This window comes from Cyprinus carpio, chromosome A7, assembly GCF_018340385.1.
Source record: "Cyprinus carpio isolate SPL01 chromosome A7, ASM1834038v1, whole genome shotgun sequence".
NCBI lineage: Eukaryota > Metazoa > Chordata > Actinopteri > Cypriniformes > Cyprinidae > Cyprinus > Cyprinus carpio.
This window is the reverse complement of record NC_056578.1, coordinates 11,862,952-11,880,454: the sequence shown is the minus strand read 5'-3', so window position 1 is coordinate 11,880,454 and position 17,503 is coordinate 11,862,952. Positions and strand designations below refer to the sequence as shown.

The 17,503-nt window shown below is 36.2% G+C and overlaps 1 protein-coding gene across 3 annotated transcripts in view; it reads right to left on the bottom strand.

Moving 5' to 3' along the window:
* Positions 1 to 16,723, bottom strand: part of LOC109109299 (insulin receptor substrate 1-B-like) — a 42,058-nt gene extending 25,335 nt beyond the window's left edge. For 2 of the 3 annotated variants that reach the window (XR_006160413.1, XM_042759677.1), the window contains exon 1: positions 15,932 to 16,723. Coding sequence is in view for 2 of the 3 variants with exons in the window: in XM_042759677.1 (XP_042615611.1) it covers positions 15,932 to 16,280 (349 nt within the window). In the remaining variant the exon portion in view is untranslated. The remainder of the gene's footprint in view (positions 1 to 15,931) is intronic. The other variant, XM_042759678.1, reaches the window with a different exon arrangement.
* Positions 16,724 to 17,503: the final 780 nt, after the last annotated feature.

Sequence of the window (17,503 nt, the reverse complement as noted above, 5' to 3'; positions counted from 1 at the left end):
TCAACAGTCAATATTGCAGTGTATGCAATGTATCCCATAAAGTAAAAAAAAATTAACATTTGTGTCCTACAGAGACAGATAAATAATTATGAGCTGCAAAAGATGTCTTTTAAAACAAAAACTCTGGAATAATCACTTACACCAACAAGCTTCCCACACACACTTTCCAAATCTGCAAACAGCCACAGAAACGCCTGACTGAACCCTTCTACCCCCAAACTCCACTCTTATGGGGCCCTTAGTGTTTTGAATATTGCACCTGCAAATATTTAAAAAAGTTTGCATACTTCATATGATGCTGTAATCAAGTCAGAGACAGGGCCTGTCTAATGTGATGTATGGCCATAAGGTAATAAGATAAGGAAATCATTCTATCAAATATCATACACGCCTTTGATGGTTTTCAACACAAATGTACAGTCATGGCTTGAAACTTTATGAGAATGTGGTAGGCAGTGTCAAACTTTCCCAAGTTCCACTTAATTTCTTTAGAAAAACCTTGACTTTGAGGCAATTAGATTGGTTACTTCTTACTGAGAAAGCATCCCATCTTCAATTCATCAACTCTCCTCTCTGCAGCCTGTGTTCATCCGCATTAGGTGTTCACTGTTAGTAAAGGCTTTCTTTCTCTCACTCTCTATTAGTACAATTGCTGGCAAACTTCTACAACCAACAGTTCTGTGAAAACACACAAGATGCTCATAATCATCTAGGAACTCGTTCTTTAAGTCTGGTTTAAATTTGAAGGCTTTTCCTAGTCTGCTGTGGCTTAACCTCCAAAACCTGCTTGCCAAAATCATTGCTCTCTGGTCTTTGCATAAAATTTGCTTGCCTATAGTTTGGATAAATGTACCAACTGCATCAACACCCACTATAATCTGGAAATAATGGAGCGAGATGAACTTCTCATTACTATACTATGCAAAATGCATTACCAATACTATATAATTCATATTTATGTGTTTACGGCACTAAATATAGTCAGTTTGTTAGTGTCCCAGGCTCCCAGTAAATAAGAGCATGTTAGAAAATAAGTGAGTTCTTGAGGGTTTGTACATATTGCTTGGAAAAACACACTCTACACACACAAAAACACATCATTGTACCCAGTCTCTTGCTGTGAATCTGAGCATCACAATGCTTCCAACACAAATGAGAGAATTACAACCATATGCACAAAAAGCACACCAAGCATGCTGAAGAAGGGACACCCTCCTCTGCTGTCTGACCAAAATATCCGCTACCCTTTCCAGAATATTTCTGTTGTGGTCACAAAATTGCGTGTATTCTTTCTTCCGGTCTTTCACTTAAACGGAAGAATGAGCAGCTTCCTTTAAAGGTGGTTTGCCCCACTTTATGTGTGTGTGATTTTATGTGATGTGGGCCTCCCCTGGATGCTTGTGTGAACTTAAGTGAGGCTGGTAGCCTGCATTAGATGAGTCATAGACAAAGCCGCACATGACTTTTTAATGATTATCCATACAAGATTCTCTCTTTGCCGGTCCTACACTCTTGAACAATGCATTCAGTCTCAGACACATTCAGTCTACATTTTTAAAAAGCAAGAAATTGAGAGCGTTGAAGAGGCTAATAGTAACTGAAATTAAGAGATTTTTGACTTCTAAAAAACTCTGTTCTGTGTGTTCTAGGTGGTTGCTAAGTCATTTTCAGATGGTTACATGTTAGACAAGATCAAAAGAACACACCTGCAAGTCTCTATGATATTAATAGATATGGCTTGGGTCTCTTCTTCAATGCATGGCATTTTCTTGACATTAGACCATGCTAAAAAGCCACCCCTTGTTCATTAAAAGACTGCTTTAACAGCATGCTTGGTGTTCATAAGATCACTTGCTTCAAATTTTGCACAAGCACCCACCACTTGAGGCTTGCTATAGCCCATGTACCTTTGATCTCTTGAACATAACATGCCATCCTCGTTTTGATATTTTGATAAATAAATCACATCTGAACACGACCAACATTTTAACAGCTATGATCTCATGAGAACAGCATTTCACAGTACATCTGCAATTATGAGGGCCTTGCTAAACACTAGCGTGACATCTCCAAAAAACATAGCAGCATGGTCATACATAATTCAGCATTTACTAAAGCTTTCATGAGAAGAAAGGCATGTTTATGGAAAGACTGAAAATAGCTATTACTGTTAATGCATCTGTATATCAAATGTTCCCTTTCATTCAGTTTAATCTGCAGAGAAAACTTTAAATCATCTGTTGAGCTTATGAGGAGTGTAAACACAATGGGACTGTGGTGCTTTGAAAACTGCTCTTTCTATTCGATAATTAGCTCAACCAATGGTGTGAATTTGGGATGGGATTTTTTTAAAGCATAAAGTAAATTATTTTATAAATACGTAGCAATGGTCAAACACAGACCAACGAAGCTTACAGTAGCTAAATATTCAAAGCATCTGCAAACCTCACACACACTCTCCCTTGCTCATACACAAAGGGAGGCAGGGCAAATAGTCTTTCTTCACTTTAATCTAATTGCACTGCCCTTGGTTTTCCTCTGATTTTGCATGATGGGGTCATCTACCTTAGCTCTAGATCAGATTAAATATGCCCATTAAATATGATCAGATTAATTATACCCCTGTCCTGGTGTATCTCTCCTGCTATGGCAGTATTTCCCACATGCACACACATAAACAGATAACCATTCAAAGGTTTGTAGTCATTAAGATTTTCAGTCAAACTATATTTTAAGGTCAAACTCTCACTATTAACGAACTATTAATTATGACTTTTTCCTCAATATAACATAAATTTTCTGCTTATTAATAGTTAGGAAGTTTGTTAGTTGTTAAGTTTAGGTATGGGGTAGGATTAAGGGATCTAAAATATGGTCAGGAAGAACAAGGCATTAATATGTGCTTTATAAGTACTAATAAACAGCCAATATGCTAGTAATATGCATGGTAATAAGCAACGAGATAATAGTGAGAACTGGTCCTTAAAATAAAGTGTTACTAAATAAAGTTTTACCAGATTTTTTTTTTTTTTAAGTTTTTTAAATAAGTCTCTTGTGCTCATCAAAACTGTATTTATTTGATCATACAGTAAAATACAGAAAACCAGTTATATTGTGAAATTACAATTTACAATAAAGTAATAAACAATTTAAAGGGGTCATATTACATTGCTAAAAATACACATTATTTTCAACATAGTGTACATTATTGTTTCTCCTCTATGCCCCTCCTTTCTGAAATGCGTCGATTTTTACAAAGCTCATCGTTCTGAAAAGTGAGGTGTGCTCTGATTGGCCAGCTATCAAGTGCGTTGTGATTGGCTGAATAGCTCAAGCGTGTGACGGCAATGTTACGCCCCCTACCATATTGTGTAGCCATGTCCCGGCACGTCCAGACAAAACCAATAAAACCCATTACAAACGAGGCATTTGTTGCATCCAGTGTGGACATAATTACTGATTATAATGACTTATACTGTCTTTTTATGCGTTGTGTTGCACCACGCGGCGTAAACATAAAACCATGTCTGCATTTGTGATCAGAGAAAGGACAAACAACAAGCTCTACTCTACACTGCTCAAAACTAGCGTTGGAATCATCAGTGGCAAATTCTTTAAATATGAAAACGTACTTACAGGCTGTGAGACAGAACAGCCGGCATTGTAGGCTACTCTCCCAGGAAACAGTCCTCGGACTCCATAAAATGTGCTGTACACATCTGAATATTTGGTTTGAACTGTTCTGGAACAGTGTTGTTAATACAACTTAAACACTAATTTCTAGTTGTGCCCTCTTTTGGAAGACCAAATAAAGTAGTTTCACATTCACAATGAAACACACAGCGACTCCACAACATTGTCAGCGGCAACAGCAAGAATCAAAGGTATGCTTTCTTTATTTGTATAAACATTTGGGCGGTGTTATGCAAATCTTCCCATATTGTGACGTAGACATGTGGGGGCGTGTTTAAATGAGGCCATTTAGGAGGGCGTGGACAAGTTTCAACTTTTATAAAGAATATCTCTTTGGGTTTGAGACTTTAGTCTTTGCAACTTTAGGAATCTTATCTATTCACAAACAGCTTGTAACACTCCAAAGAGAAAGGAAAACTCTCTCTCTATATATATATACATAGTTTGCATAAATATATATATATATGCAAACTATGTATATAGTATATATATATATATATATATATATATATATATAAATATAACCACTAACACAGATAAACTCACACTATAGTGTGTATGCCTGTTATTGTTTTGTTTATTGGGGCTGTCTTTTCTTGCTTAATAAACATTACCTATCTACTTTCAGGTGTCTAGATATAGACAAACACGCCCCAATGGATACTGACACACTGATAATTGTTCAGCACACACACAAACACTAAGAATGTAGGTCACAAATAACAATGCAGTAAAGTCTGGCAAGGTCACTGCAGCTGTGGCACAGTGTATGGCACAAACCAAACCAACAAAATGACCTTAAAATCAGCTACAGGCCACATCCAGATCTAATCAATCAATTATTAAAAAAAAAAAAAATTTCTAATCTTGATTCGTCTGCAACCATAAACCACATTTGATCCAATGTTGTGCTTCATCTGAGCTTAAGTCTGCTATCATCATACTCACTCAGCGTATTGGAGGAGGACAGCATAGCCGCGCTGGCGGTATGCGTGTTACCATACACCAGCAGAGGGACAGGATTGGGGGGGGGGGCATTTAAGGTGAACAGGCACTGTTACATAAGCGTTGTTTTGAAGTGTAGATGCAGCACAAATCGCAGCTGTCTGTAAATAAATAAACACATGTCGACGGAAAATTCAAATACTGAACATGCAACCTAAAAATTAACTGGTTTTGGTCAAGTGAAATATTTATTATGACTGCATCAACTTGAATACATTATTCTATGCAAATGAAAGTATTTTTGACTCTGGATATACTCCTGTTTTAACAGCTAACTGCATAAAACTAGTGTGATAGCCATTAACACGAACAATCACTTCAACAAAAGAGCAATTCAGCTGAGATTTGTGTGCATGTGAGCACATAAGGGTTTTAAAATAAGGGCTAATTGCTCTTTTTAGGGCCAAAGTTCAGTCCTGATCTTTCTCTCTCCTGGCGCTTTGAAAGTTAAGCAGAATGCAGCAGAGTACAGAAACAGCTGTGTGTATGAGAGCCGCTCACAGCCAACGTACCTGTCTGTCTCACGTCTCCCCCTACTGCCTTTTCCCTCAGCAAATAGAAGTATTCACACAAAAACTCTAAAGAAATTTCAGGGTGACATTTAAATTATGGACTTAGATGTGAAACACTTTAGGTTATTAAAGGTATATACATACATCAAACTCAAACTAGGTGTACAGTAAGTTCGAACAGCTGTTGTGGTTTTAAATTACTTCAATATGCGTTCTATTTGTAGTCTCTTACTTGCAAATTGACACAAATCAAAAAATGTTTTAGCTCCTACAGTGTCGATGGTGAGATAATGGGTCAATTCTTGAAATCATTTCGTTTGTACTAATATTATGCAACATTCACCAAAGGGAATACTAGTGACTTCATGCAAAACTGTTTGCCATTTACAAAAGCATCAAATAGAGCTAAAACATCATTTCCAAGTTTCCAACCAGCAATTATGTACACATTATTGTACAAAGAATGCATTGTATACGTTATTTGGAAGTCATACATTAATCAAAAACACAAAGGTAGATTATTCCATCTCAAGGGCTTATGGGTCACAAAGCACAACAGCAGATGCAACAATATCAAGTTGACAGTGCTTAGGCTTTATACAGTAGCTTTACAGTAGCATGTCAACTGCACAGGCAGTCATAAATTTTCAACACAAATTCCACAAAATAGACAATGCTATGCAGTTCAAATAGTAACTACACATAAACAATGTAAATATTAAATGAATAGTTCACCCAAAAGATGAGTTTGTCTTTATCAGAACAGATTTGAATAAATTTAGCTTTACATCAATTGCTCACCAGTGGATCCTCTCTAGTGAATGGGTTCCGTCAGAATGAGAGTCCAAACAGCTGACATCACAATAATCCACAAGTAATCCACACAAACAAACTCAACTATATCTTGGATAGCATGAGGGTGAGTGCATTTTCATCAAATTTTCACTTTTGGGTGAACTATTCCTTCACAAATTTACACATCATAAATATATAATTAAATATTACATAAGAAAATATTTTAACAAGACATGATTGCTGTGATCATGCTGCTAGTGGCAATAATAATAAAAAAGGTTGGTGATTATGCTGCACCAAATGTCTTCCTAAAGACTAAGTGATCTTGATCCAACTGAGAAGACTCAACAGTTTGTCACCTTCACAAACAAGCTTGACACAAAACCTTTCAAATAGTTTATCTAGGCTAGTTTTTCCACAAGGAATGCACAAGTGTCCCCCACTCACAAACACACTATCTTTTAAAGTTACTTTCACACAAATGCTGGCACTGCCATGTTAACCCAGATGAACTCTTTGCTGGTCAGCATTATCATGAGGTTTCCAGATCTGCTTGTGATTTTTGGTTTCAGTGCCATATGGAAGCATATTAGTGGTTTTCACTCTGCCAAACCAGATTTGGAGTGATGAAAGACGTAACAAGCGAGAGGAAAAGTCTGCTGTCCACCGGTTGCCGGTTTAGAACTCCTTTGGCTAGGAAGAAGGCTTACAGGAATTCTTTTGTGCCCAATGCAGTAACTATTTTAAACAAGGTTAAGTGATTGTGTGTGGGTTGCACACACACACACACACACACACACACACACACACACACACACACACACACACACACACACACACACACAAACACACTTACCAAGACATATTTAATTTAAAAAACTTTTTTTTTCATCCAACCATCCAATTCTTGCATATACTGTAAAACATCCAACCTCAATTTTGTCAGACAAACTCTATTTTGAAGGTTAATTGGACTACTAAATATAGAGAAAGTTGACATTGCATAAGAACTTAAAGTTAACTTTTAGTAAATTTAGTATGAGCTACTTAATAAACAGCAAGAACGTACAATGTCAAGTTTGGTGGTGAGGGTCAAACTAACAGGGGCATGTTCAGTTTGATCATAACTTTATATATATATATATATATATATATATATATATATATATATATATATATATATATATATAATATTTTATAAATATATATATATATATATATATATATATATATATAAAACTGCAAAGGCCATTCAGTGGAGTTAGATACATTTCTGCTGTGAGATGTTTCATAAAGTGGTGAGAACAAAACTGGTCATGGTAAGAGACAGTGTGAACTGTAAATGACGCCTACGATAGTGACACTCTCCTGTTTGGTACACTGTGAACTGTGTCTAGCACACTACCATTTAGAGATAAACAACCTTAAAAACAAGCCATTTTTACTCAAAACAAGCTATAGAAATAAGAAGCTGACTTCCACGAAAACACTGCTTTGTTGTTTAAGCCATGAGAACTACAATCATTTCCCAGAAGTCTTTTCAGTCTAAGTGGTGCTTCAGCGGTTGAGTGATTGCCACCATACTACTCACACTACTGACCATACATTCTCTTTAGGCTTAGTCTAGAATATTTTAGAAATATCGCTCTAGTCCTGAACAACTGAACCCAACAACCTTTCTCTGACTCACAGTCCTCAGAGATCAACCATGAAAGAAAACAAAAGACATTGTGAATAATCCTTTTCACAACGGAACTAATTAAATCAAGAAGCAATAAAATGAAGTCAACTTTTTTTTATTTTGGCACAAAATAAGTGTGAGGGTGTGTATAATGCGAGAAAATAGGTAGAAAAAGCTTAAAGTGTTAGTTCACCCAAAAATGAAAATTAGGCTGTTTTACTCAACCCCGAGGCATCCTAGGTGTATATGACTTGCTTCTTTCAGACGAATCCAGTCGGAGTTATATTAAAAATTGTTTTTGATCTTTCAAGCTCTATCATTGCAGTCAGTGGGTGTTGCATTGCTTCAGTCCAAAAGAAGTTAAATAAAAAGCACCCTTCCATAAGAAATCCGGGGGGTGAACAAAGGCCTCCTGTAGCGACTTGATGCATTTTTGTAAGAAAAATATCCAGGAAAACCAATCTACTCTTGGCTTATATCAAAATCCTCCAACAATCTTCTTTACAAATCCTCGTTTTGTCCTTCTAATTGTTTTGTTTTGATCTCTCTGCTGCGGTTCCAAGTGCGTCACTTCTGAGGTCACCATCACTACTGTGATTAACACAGGATTATTTTCATATATTTATTGTTAAGTATCCTGAAAAAATATATACAAACATTCTTAGAATTATTAGAAAACAAACTATTTATTTTCTTTCATATATGTGTCTATTCTGAAATTATCAAAATTTTCTAAATATGTATTTAATTTTAATGCAAGTTTCAATTTCAAAACACAAGTATTTGAATATATACATATAAAATAATGTTAATTAATATTAACACATAAATATGATTTTAAAAATATGTATTAATGTGTTACTTAAATACAGTGTATCTATTTAGCAGACATGGTATCCAAAGCAACTTAATGATCAGAAGCATGCTGTTGCTGGGCTAGTCCTGTGAATTGCTTTATATACACTGAGGACAGGGTTTTTCCTACATTGAAAATTTTTTGGCGGCCGCCAAAACGATTTTTTGTCCCGCCAAAGCCTTATTTGATGTGTAATTGTGTTTTGTAAATGAAGCAGCCTACAGACTGAGTGATGGAGAGAACGAGCACAGCGCCCCTCCCCCGCGCGCGCACTCTCCGTCTTCAGTTCTGTCTTTGCTCTCTCCCTCGCATCAAAATCAACTGATCCTAAAGCTCGGAAGACCGAATCCATGTTTCACGTGGTGCATTCGGAGAATATTTTTGCTGAATTACCGCTGGGTGAGAATTGAAGTAAAAAAAAAGTTGCCTTATCTTTTCTTATAACTTGTGACAAGCATTCCGCACATGCAGCTGACATAACTTTAAATAAACGATAGAAAAAAAAAGTCTATCCAGTTATGACGTGTGTGTGTGTGTGTGTGTGCGCGCCCGCGCGTGTTTGTTGACAAATCTTTCGCAATTTCCTAACAGTCCGCTAAAGTCCGATTCGCGACCTAATGACTCCTTTGAGCCGATTCATTTTAATTAATGATTAAAGCAGTTGGTCTGCCCGTCAGTGTCTGAATCGGTGTATAACAAGTCATTACTTCTTAGAAGAACATACACATCTGAAATGAGAAAGTAAGTGTGCTTACCCCATTTAGCAAGAGTGTTTAGTAAAATTTAGCCTTAATAATCCACAGTATGTATAGACCTATGACAATGTGTAGTAAATTACCTATAAAATCATTTAGTTTAAAGTTAGACTGGAGTGAGATGAAACTAGATCAAAGCACAAAACAAGCTGTTGCTATCTAGCTGCTAATTTTATTAAATTATATATGGTAAAAATTACACTATTACACCTTTTAACTACGTTTTTAATGCTGCTTTTTAATTGATATGATTATACTAAAATAATTATCAGGTCGATCAAAAAAGGATTTTATCTTTCAAAACTATGAAAGCCAGTCGTGGAAAAATCACAGCTTTTTTTTTTTGCAAAGAGGGCAAGAAAGGATGACAGTGAGAGTGACAGGTAATATCTGTCTGATAATTGCATAATTTGTAAATAGATAAATTATGATACCTTTGACATTTCAAATATACTTTGGTATCGATGATGTTTACATGTAAAATAAGTTGTAATCGCTTTCTTTTACTATCTAGCCTCACAGTGATCGTTTTTTCATGAATAAATAGGATAAGAAAAAAATCACAAACTGTTTCTTTGTATTTATTTTAAATTTAACATTTATTGTCGATATTGGGCTTGCGGATCATGTGGGTACTATGTTACTCCTTGATGTGTGTGTATGACCATGTCGGTCAGCCACCACCGAAGACCAATTTTGACCCAGGAAAAACCCTGTGAGGAGCCTAATGGAAATTTTTGTCACAGGCTTACATTTCAGGATCTGGTCATGTTTAAACAGCACTTAAGGACAAACTAAGTTGTAATACAGGGTACATAGGGTTCATACAGTAGTAAGGAATTCTGTGATCTGATTAATCACATCAGATTTAGCAGTTAAAATAGAACAAGCTTTCACTGCTGTTGGCAGTGACTGTGTGTGCATGCGAGTGTTTGTATGTGTGTGTCTGTGTGTCCAAAATCTCACAAAGACAAGAATTACCACCATATTAAGGAGATGAGTGACGCTTAGGGAAGTTTAACCTTTGAGCATCAGCCATGAGCCAGCATCACAGGCACATACAGAACAAATACACACAGACTAATACTCAAACACAATGTGTTGTACTTGAGACAGCAGTGTCAATGTAGTGAGGTGCTGTAAAGTAAAGAAAGATTTGTTTGATTTCACAAAGGTCATTTCTGTTTCCATATAAACATTTAGTCAGAATAGGCTACATGCATGACTTGACTGTATCTTTGTAATTGACAACAAAGAATTTAATTTAATAAATTGCTTTTTTATTAAACAGAAAGTAGCATTTTTTCTCAAAATACCAGACAACTTACATAGTAAAGTGTGTATCACCTGCAAATAATGCCCATTTGTGTCCAGTGGTGAGAAAACCAGTTCCTCCAACCTAATTTCCTCCTTCTTTTTGCAGCTGTACAAATCCAGAACATGGAATATCTGCTCACAGTGCCGAGCCTATTTGCTATTTGTTCAATCGAATTTGGCATCAGAAATCCACACAACACATGCAGGTGAGTTTCCCAGGACCCTTTTTTGTAACATACAGTATACACTACCTTTCAAAGGTTTTGAGGTTGGTAAGATTTGTTAATGTTTATGAAAAAGGCTCTTATGATCAAATTTGATAAAAAGTATATTTTAAAGGGTTACTCCACCGCAAAATGAAAATTTTGTCATTAATCACTTAACCCCATGTCATTCCAAACCTGTAACAGCTTTGTTCATCTTCAAAACACAATTTAAGATATTTTGGATGAAAACCGGTAGGCTTGAGTCTGTCCCATAGACAGTGTCAAGGTGCAGGAAAGTATGAAAAGCATCGTCAGAATAGTTCATCTGCCATCAGTGATTCAACCATAACGTTATGAAGCGCCAAGAACACTTTTTGTACACGAAGAAAACAAAAATAACGTCTTTATTCAACAATTCCTCTCCTCTGTCTCTCTCCAAATCAGCGTAGCGCCATTTTGGCAAATCTGAGCTGTACGCAGGCGGTGTAGGCTCTTCTGTATCATCTCATGTACAGTTGAATCACTGATGTCAGATGAACTATTCTGATGATGCATTTCATATTTTCCTGGAGCTTGACACTGTTATTTATTTGGCAGTCTATGGGACAGTCTCAAGCCTCCCTGTTTTCATCCAAAATATCTTAAATTGTGTTTCAAAGAAGAACAGAGCTTTTACGGGTTTGGAACGACATGGGGGTAAGTGAATAATAACAAAATTTTCATTTTGGGATGGAATATCCCTTTAATATATTTTATAATGATTTTTTTTTTCTGTGATAGAAAAGCTGAATGAGCAGCAATTAGTCCAGTCTTCAGTGTCACATGTGCCTTCAGAAAATATTCTAATATGCTGATTTAATGCTCAATAAACATTCCTTATTATTATTATTAATGTTGAAAACAGTTGTGCTGCTTTCTATTTTTGTGAAAACTGTGATTCATTTTTTTAGGACTCTATGATAAATAAAAAACAGCATTTTTTTTAAATACATCTTTTGTGACATTATAATTGTCTTTACTGACACTTTGGATCAAATTAATGAGTCCTTGCTGAATAAACTAAGTATTCATTTCTTTTTTGGACCCCAAACCTTTGAAGTGAAATGTATGTTTATTTGGCCCATCTAATAAACAGTCCTTTAAAGATTTCCTTTACGTGAAAAAATAGTTAACACTAACTGTTTTTAGCTTTGTCTGTATGTGCATGTGCTTGAATGTTTCATTAAGTCCACCCCCTAAACCAGATTGTTCATCATTGTTCTTTACTGTTTTCAAAACTTTCCACAGTTGATGCTTTTAATGACTGTTCTCTGTGTTCAGTAAGTGGTTAGTAATATAAAGACAAAATAGACAGCTGCAAGTCCAAAACCTTAGTCAAAGGGAAAATATTCAACTGTTTGCATCACTTAACTCCTTAGCCACAATGCAATTGTTGTTCTTAGTGCAAATTCTTGTGCTTATCAGTATGAGGTTATGATTACTAGTTAAATCCAAATTACATTTTATAAATACAATTTCTAATGCCTAAGTCAAGTTATGTCGATATGTAGATAACTGATGCATGCATGAGAATGAATGAAAGAACGCATGAAAAAGCACATCGTAATTTGAAAAGCAGGGTGCAGATTACTGTTGGACAGATTCTCAATTATCATGGCTAGTAATGTCTGTAAAGAATATGGACAGGGAGCATTAAGATGTGTAAAGTAGATATGGACAACATTCCGACAGGTCATCTCACAGTTGTCCGGCCCATCAACATGTCAAACTCAGCAGAAAGCAACTATGGAGGTAAGACAGATGTCAAAATATTTAACCAGCCAATCAGTAGACTGGTTTGTTTAGCTTATCCAGTTAGGGGGTTTCTGGATGACAGCTGGAGGGTCATCTCTAGCCTGACCCTCACATCTTGTTAAGGTGTCATCTCCTTTACTAACCACCACAAAGTGCCTTAACACACACACACACATTCTGTCTCTCTGTCTTTATCCTATGTAAATTCAAGGAGTCTTTGAATTGCAATCAGAGTTAACATATGAACTTCAACCCTTTGGTTGCAAATAAATCCTTTTCAGATACTGCATTTGTCGTCGGCACTTATCGCCTGGGTAGTGTGTCGACATATAGTGCAACTGCGTTCACGGCAACAAGAGATTGAGTCCCTCCTCGAGGGTCTTTGCCCATCCTGCTTCCCTCTCTCCACCCAATGCTTTCCTGTCTGCGCTCTACTGTCCTCTCCGATTAAAGGCATAAAAAAGCCCATATACATACATACACACAAATATATATATATATATAAGGAATCTGCATATGTTTCTGTGTATTTGTGCATATGGTTGGTGCTTTCATTATGCACTCATTGTGTAATGCAGTAACAGCAGCTTGGACTCTTGATATTGGTTTGTGAGGGTTGCCTCACATGTTGGGTTTGTTAGCGGTATCTCCCGGAGCCAAGGAACAAGCAAGGCTGTGTAATTGCTGTAGGAGTCACGGTCACTGCCCTTTTTGTATGTTTACTCTTTCCAAGTGTACCTGCTTTCGTCAGTACAGTTCATTCTAAGAGGAGTGAGGGGTTATATAATATTCAGTATCTTTTTAAAATTCACATTATGTAAAGAAATTGTCTGTGTGATTTAATTAGCAGCTTTTAGAAAGCATTAACAGAGATGATTTAGTTGTGTTTTTTGACAGGTATCACAAAAGCAGAATAATACAGAAATGCAGATCATTTGTATAGGCCAATAGGGGCCTATATAAATTAATATAGAAAGCTTTACAGTAGTAACTGAAACAAAGAAACATGGTAAATATGTATGTCTGTCATTTATGTATTTGCTAAGTTAATTTGGTAGTTCTGTAACCAGGGGGTGTGGAGAGACTATGAGCCCTTTAATTAAATGAGTCCCCTTTTATTATTTTGAGGGATATTTTACAGTTTAGAAAATCAAGATTTCTCAATGGTTATTTCAGTAGAGTGAAACACAAAATGATCATTCAAACTGAGAATAAATTATATAAAGACAGCGAGCACAGAACACTGAAGCGATGCATGACTTCAGTCCAGTAAGAGTTCACTTTCGAAGCTGATTACACTACAGAATGAGTGTTTCAATGACATCTTTTCTGCACTTTGTTGTTTAATGATGATGAGAGAATTTGTCAGAGTGTGGATTCAAAATTCAGTTAGTGAGTGTGTGTACTGAACAACTCCGGCATTCTCCGCTGAGATGAATCAAAACGTCTCTGACTGGCTGTCACATTCATTAGCTAAACAGAAACGCATATGACTGGTTATAATGCTCAACCCTGCAATCCACGCATAAAAAGAAATCTGATGAAATGTGAACAAATCTACAGTAAATGTAATGCCACAATCCACACTTTTGATTAAGTAGTAATATCATTATTTAGAATTTATTATATATCAGAAAAATTGTTTGTTCAAGTCGCCTTAACATTTCGTTAACTTTGCTAGGATACCCTACAAACTATATGGTTTGCTTGAGATGAACTTCAACAAACTGAAAATTACTTGCAATCAGAAAAGTTGAACTAAATATCAGCAGACTGAAAGCAAACAAGTCACTGAATAATTCACACACTATCTGTAATAATGTCCTAAACACTGGGCTATTCTAAATATTATTTAACAGATATAAATAGAAGTACAAAAACACGCAGTGCCTTCAAAGAAAGATTGGGGAAAATGTTACTGAGGGAGCGCGCAATGTATCTCAACTTGAGCTTAAGTGAGAAGACACGATAACATGCGCTCAGGTGGCAGCGTGGATAAGGAGCAAGCTGAACTTCAGTAACAGGCTTCAACAACACAGGAGGCCCCTCTGCCCGACTTGGGGGGGCCATCTACTTTACTGGAGAGGAAGAAGAACACTGTTGTTTCAACACCACCAACAGCTGAGTATGGAGGACCAAACGTGCAGAAATTAAAAACTTATAAATATATAGATAAATAAATAAATAAAATAACAGGAAAATAAATAAAGGAATAAATGACTTCATAAAAACAAATTAAATTCATTTGTAATAAAATGTAACCCTGAATTGGTTTTTTTATTACTTTTCTCCTTTATGTATTTTTCCTTTATGTATTACAGTATATTATTATTTTATGTATTTATTTTTACATTTATTTTTATTCTTTATAACTTTAACTTCTTTAGAACTTTATAACTTCATTTATTTTTACATTTATTCCTTTTTTATATATTTTTTAATTCCCACATGTATTTGTTTCCACATTTATTTATTCATTTATTTCGTTTTACTTTTCCGTGTGCATTGCAACATGGAAATGAGGGAGGCGGTCCTTGCGGAGCTCCGGTGAATCATTGGTTGAAAGAGCTCACACAGAAGCGTCAGATCAAATTAATGATAAAGATCGGAGTTTGTGGGATCAACTGGAGAGTTGCAAGATATTTTCAAAGATTTACATTATTATGTTGAATTATTTTATAGCGACTGAATTCAGCTACTTATCCTAACAACTTCGTCATTAAGCCTGGAACCATCAATATCGTCGATGTATTTCTAGGTTGATAACGCCTCTAGACACACTCAGTGGAGGTTTCGAAGTTGTGTTCATTTTGTAATCACAGAGAAAAGACTCCCAAAAGCATTAAGTTTTTCATAAATCAGTTGCATCAAAGGTTTGGAATCGCAGAGAAATGAGAGAATAAGTAAATTAAAGTTCAAATGAATAAAAATAGATATAAAAATAAATACAGAAAATAATACATATAGGAAAAAGTTAAAAAATAAATTCAGGATTAAATTTTATTACAAATTAACTATATTTGTTTTTATCAAGTCATTTATTTCTTTCTTTATTTTCGTGCTATTACATTTATTTATTTTATTTGTGCATGCTTGGTCCTCCATAGCTGAGGACCCAAAGTCTGCATTAGGCTTCTGAAGCAACGAGAAAGTCTGGGGATGTGCTCTAATCTACCTTTTTACATGATGCTACCACAAATTTATTTTATTATACAGGAGATATGGCTTGCAAGATGCAATGAAACGAAGATTGTCACGTTAACACCTAAGTTGACCACTCTTTTGCAATCTCTTGATGCTTTATTTCTCAGACTTACTCTTGCATTGAAGTTCCACCATCGCCTGGTACCACTCCTCCTGATCCGTCTCGTTCTCCGCCGCCACCACGAAACTCTCAGCCCGTGTGTAGAGCACTATCATGTGTTTGTTCTTCGAGTCAGCTCGTTTGTTGATGTTGAAGCACGTCTCCAGCGCCAAAGCCTTTTTAGGCACGGGCGCTTTACCTCTAAATTTTTTCTCGCTCTCGTAGTACTCGAGTCGGGCCGGACCACGCTCCGAAGCCGTCCGCAGCACGAAGTACCGCCGGTGCATGGATTTCTGCTTGCGGAGATACCCGCTCTTACGAACGTCCTCTGTGCTGCTCTGCGAGTCTGTGTGGTTCTCCATGGCTCGCGGGGTCTGTTTCGCTCAACCGCGTTGAAAAAAAGTTCAACCCTAGACGTAGCAGACGACAACAAATGTAACCTCCGTCCACCTCTTCTGTATTAAAAAAGTCATGTGCGCATATGGCCAGAGAGGTTCCAATAAGCAGTTTCTTTTCAAAAAATATTGTCATTAAACGTTACGCTTTTCCTGGCAGGAGTCGAGCAGAAAGAGGGAGCAGACGAGTCCTCGTCCGCGCACACGCGAGCACATGTGGCGCGGCGCGCGAGAAATAGCGCAACTACTACTATTTAGAAGAAGCTTTAGGAGGTGAATAATCTCATTACTGTAGTGTACAGTAGACAGCTCCCCGTCACCCCTCCTCTCCAGCGCAGCGTTCACTGCTACTGTGAAGCTCTGTCACTCTTCAGTCTTCTGGAGTGTGTGTGTGTGTGTGTGGGAGAGAGAGAGAGGGAGCGCGGAGAGCTAAAGCTGCGTAGAGCGCGAGGTTGCGTTTCATTCGCCTCTGGACTGTCCTGACTCAACACTGCCTTAAACAAATTTCTCTTTTTTTAAAGGTCAAAAATTTATTCTTTTAAAAAACAGTATCTGTTTTGTTAGTAGTAGTAATGATAGAAGTAGTAGTTTTTTTTTTTTTTTTTTTTACTGAGGAATTCAATTGTGGGTATCTTAGCTGTGATTAGTATAGATTTTATTATGTTCAGTAGCCTACATAATAGTATTTTATTCCTTTGCGTAGTCATTTTTCTAATGCACTTTAAGTTTGCAAAAATTTACTGATTTATTTTGCCATTTAATTCAATAGGGATTTTTTTTAAAAAGAAAAACAATAAGTATTAGTACCAACTAGTATTTATTTCCAATGAATAGTTACTATTGCAATTGAAAAAAAAAAACTGAATACTTATCACTGTTGGATTATTTACTATTTTTACACACTTGTTTGAAGTAATAAATGTTCATTGTTACACTTGTCGTCATAAATCTCTTAATTTATTGCAGAAAAATAGTAGGAGTGACAGTAGAAGGAAAACAATGAGCAAAAGACTTAAAAATAAGGCAGGCTTAATTATCCTTTATACATTGGCAAACATTTTTGGTTTTACTTTCCGTGAGGAGAAAAAATGGGTTTGGCTGCACAGTATAAATAACTCAGTAATGCAGGCGTACATTATAAATAAAAAATAATAAATAATAGAAAAAATAAACAAATGAAATCTTCAAAT